General features: G+C 40.1%; 1 protein-coding gene across 1 annotated transcript in view; it reads left to right on the top strand.

Annotated features, from left to right (window-relative positions):
* The window catches only part of LOC138056844 (protein MON2 homolog), a 36,507-nt gene that overhangs the window by 5,250 nt on the left and 28,757 nt on the right, over positions 1 to 2,500 (top strand). Inside the window, 1 exon segment of the mRNA XM_068902757.1 lies at positions 428 to 604. Within this exon segment, the coding sequence (XP_068758858.1) occupies positions 428 to 604 (177 nt within the window).

The following is a 2,500-nucleotide window of genomic DNA, read 5'->3' as shown; positions in this document are numbered from 1 at the left end:
CCCCCCTACTCCTCTAAATTCATGTTTATCATCTGCACTCCTCCATGACCTTATGTTTATGTTAATAATTCTTACTCCTCTGTCCTGATTATTAAAATTTAATGTTTATTAAAATGTAAGTTTTCCGCACCAACTCCTCTCCCTTGGCTTAGTGTTAATCATTCCCACACCTCCTCCCTGCTTTGTTATCTTTTTTCTCACCCTTTTTCTCTTTCTTTCTTTCTTTCTTACTTTCTTTCTTTCAATCTCTCTGTCTGTCTATCTATCTAATATCTATCAGCTATCTAAGTGTCTGTCTGTCTGATCTACATCCATATATCTTTCCATCTATCTTTTCTCACAACCTATCAAGTGTTTGTCACCCTTGTAGGTTCATCGTCAATTTTCATTTTTAAAACATATTCTTTGAATTTTTTTTTGCCTCCAGCATCCGGAATTTAGCTTCCTCTTAAAAGAAAGGGTTTGTCCTCTGATAATAAAGCTGTTTTCTCCAAGTATCAAGCAACGTGTTACCTCAAGTCCATTGGAGAAACCTCTCTATCCAGTTGCAGTCAGACTTTTAAGAATTGTCTCTGTGCTTATTGAAAAGTTCTACACACTCCTGGTAAGGTTTGATGTAGTGTGGAGGCTTCCATGTATGTTAACCCATTGACTCCTGGGGGCTCCCCATTGACGAGTAAAATCGTCTGGCGTTAGACAGAGTAAAATACTAAGTATGGCCGGTTTAGGGGTGAATGGGTTAACCCATTGACTCCTGGGGGTTCCCCATTGACGAGTAAAATCGTCTGGCGTTAGACAGAGTAAAATACTAAGTATGGCCGGTTTAGGGGTGAATGGGTTAACCCATTGACTCCTGGGGGTTCCCCATAGAGGAGTAAAATCGTTTGGCGTTAGACAGAGTAAAATACTAAGTATGGCCGGTTTAGGGGTGAATGGGTTAACCCATTGACTCCTGGGGGTTCCCCATTGACGAGTAAAATCGTCTGGCGTTAGACAGAGTAAAATACTAAGTATGGCCGGTTTAGGGGTGAATGGGTTAACCCATTGACTCCTGGGGGTTCCCCATTGACGAGTAAAATTGTCTGGTGTTAGACAGAGTAAAATACTAAGTATGGCCGGTTTAGGGGTGAATGGGTTAACCCATTGACTCCTGGGGGTTCCCCATAGAGGAGTAAAATCGTTTGGCGTTAGACAGAGTAAAATACTAAGTATGGCCGGTTTAGGGGTGAATGGGTTAACCCATTGACTCCTGGGGGTTCCCCATTGACGAGTAAAATCGTCTGGCGTTAGACAGAGTAAAATACTAAGTATGGCCGGTTTAGGGGTGAATGGGTTAACCCATTGACTCCTGGGGGTTCCCCATTGACGAGTAAAATCGTCTGGCGTTAGACAGAGTAAAATACTAAGTATGGCCGGTTTAGGGGTGAATGGGTTAACCCATTGACTCCTGGGGGTTCCCCATTGACGAGTAAAATCGTCTGGCGTCAGACAGAGTAAAATGCTAAGTATGGCCAGTTTAGGGGTGAATGGGTTAAGTGAATTATCACTTTTTGCGATTTACTTGTGCAGCCAAAAGTACAATAGAAAAATTGAACGTAGCAAAAACCTCCCAAGATGTTTTTCGCTGATGGTAACTTTTTACCGGTATATTCTTGGTTCAAAATTTAAGTTTTCTTTCATGTCGCAAATTTTGTTGCTGATGGCAAAATATTTTATTCTTGATCGACACTTCCTGAAAACTTCTTCTCTTGCCAAAAACTGTGTATCAATATTTATTTACTTTTGCATCAATATTTGTTTTTTGTAAAGCAGGCTAACAAAATCTGTACCTTGCTTAGTTCGCATTTTTGAGCGTTAAAATAGAATTTTCATTCCCATGTTTCTGACAGTGAATCCTATATTGTGAGGTCACCCATCCAAATACTAACCCCCGCCCGAAAGGGCTTAACTTTAGGGAACGTTTGTCTTACAAAGCTGTCAGAGGCTCAGAGTGCAACCTCAAACTTGTGGTGAAAAAGAAGTTGTGAGGGAACTTGAAAATGATGAACATGTCAGCCTCAAAGCCAATGTTTCTCGATTTTCTTTTACATGTATTTTCTTCAATCTTTCTGGGATTTAGTATTTTACTAGCAACCACATGTCTTCTCAGGGGGCTATTTACCTAAGACATGTACCATGGCACTATAATGATAATTATATGGTAGCAAAACAATATCATGCTATATAGCAACATGCACTATTATAGCTAAATATTATGCAAAGTTAACTTGAATCTCCTGGAAGACAAAACGCAGCTCAGTTGGCAGGATACTGCGCTGTGCTACTGCACTTAGTCTAGCACACATACACATTGCATGCCTATTTTTCCACAGAAGAAAGCAAAGAAAATGATTTAATTAAGCTGCAGTAACCAGAAACACTAAGAAAACATGGACAATTCGAAAATCTTTTTTTTCCTTTAACTTTTCAGGCAGTAAGAATAAATAACCAGGGAGCTCCG

This window comes from Montipora capricornis, chromosome 7, assembly GCF_036669925.1.
Source record: "Montipora capricornis isolate CH-2021 chromosome 7, ASM3666992v2, whole genome shotgun sequence".
Taxonomy (NCBI): domain Eukaryota; kingdom Metazoa; phylum Cnidaria; class Anthozoa; order Scleractinia; family Acroporidae; genus Montipora; species Montipora capricornis.
Note: the sequence above shows the minus strand (reverse complement) of the source record. Positions and strands in the feature narration are given on the sequence as shown.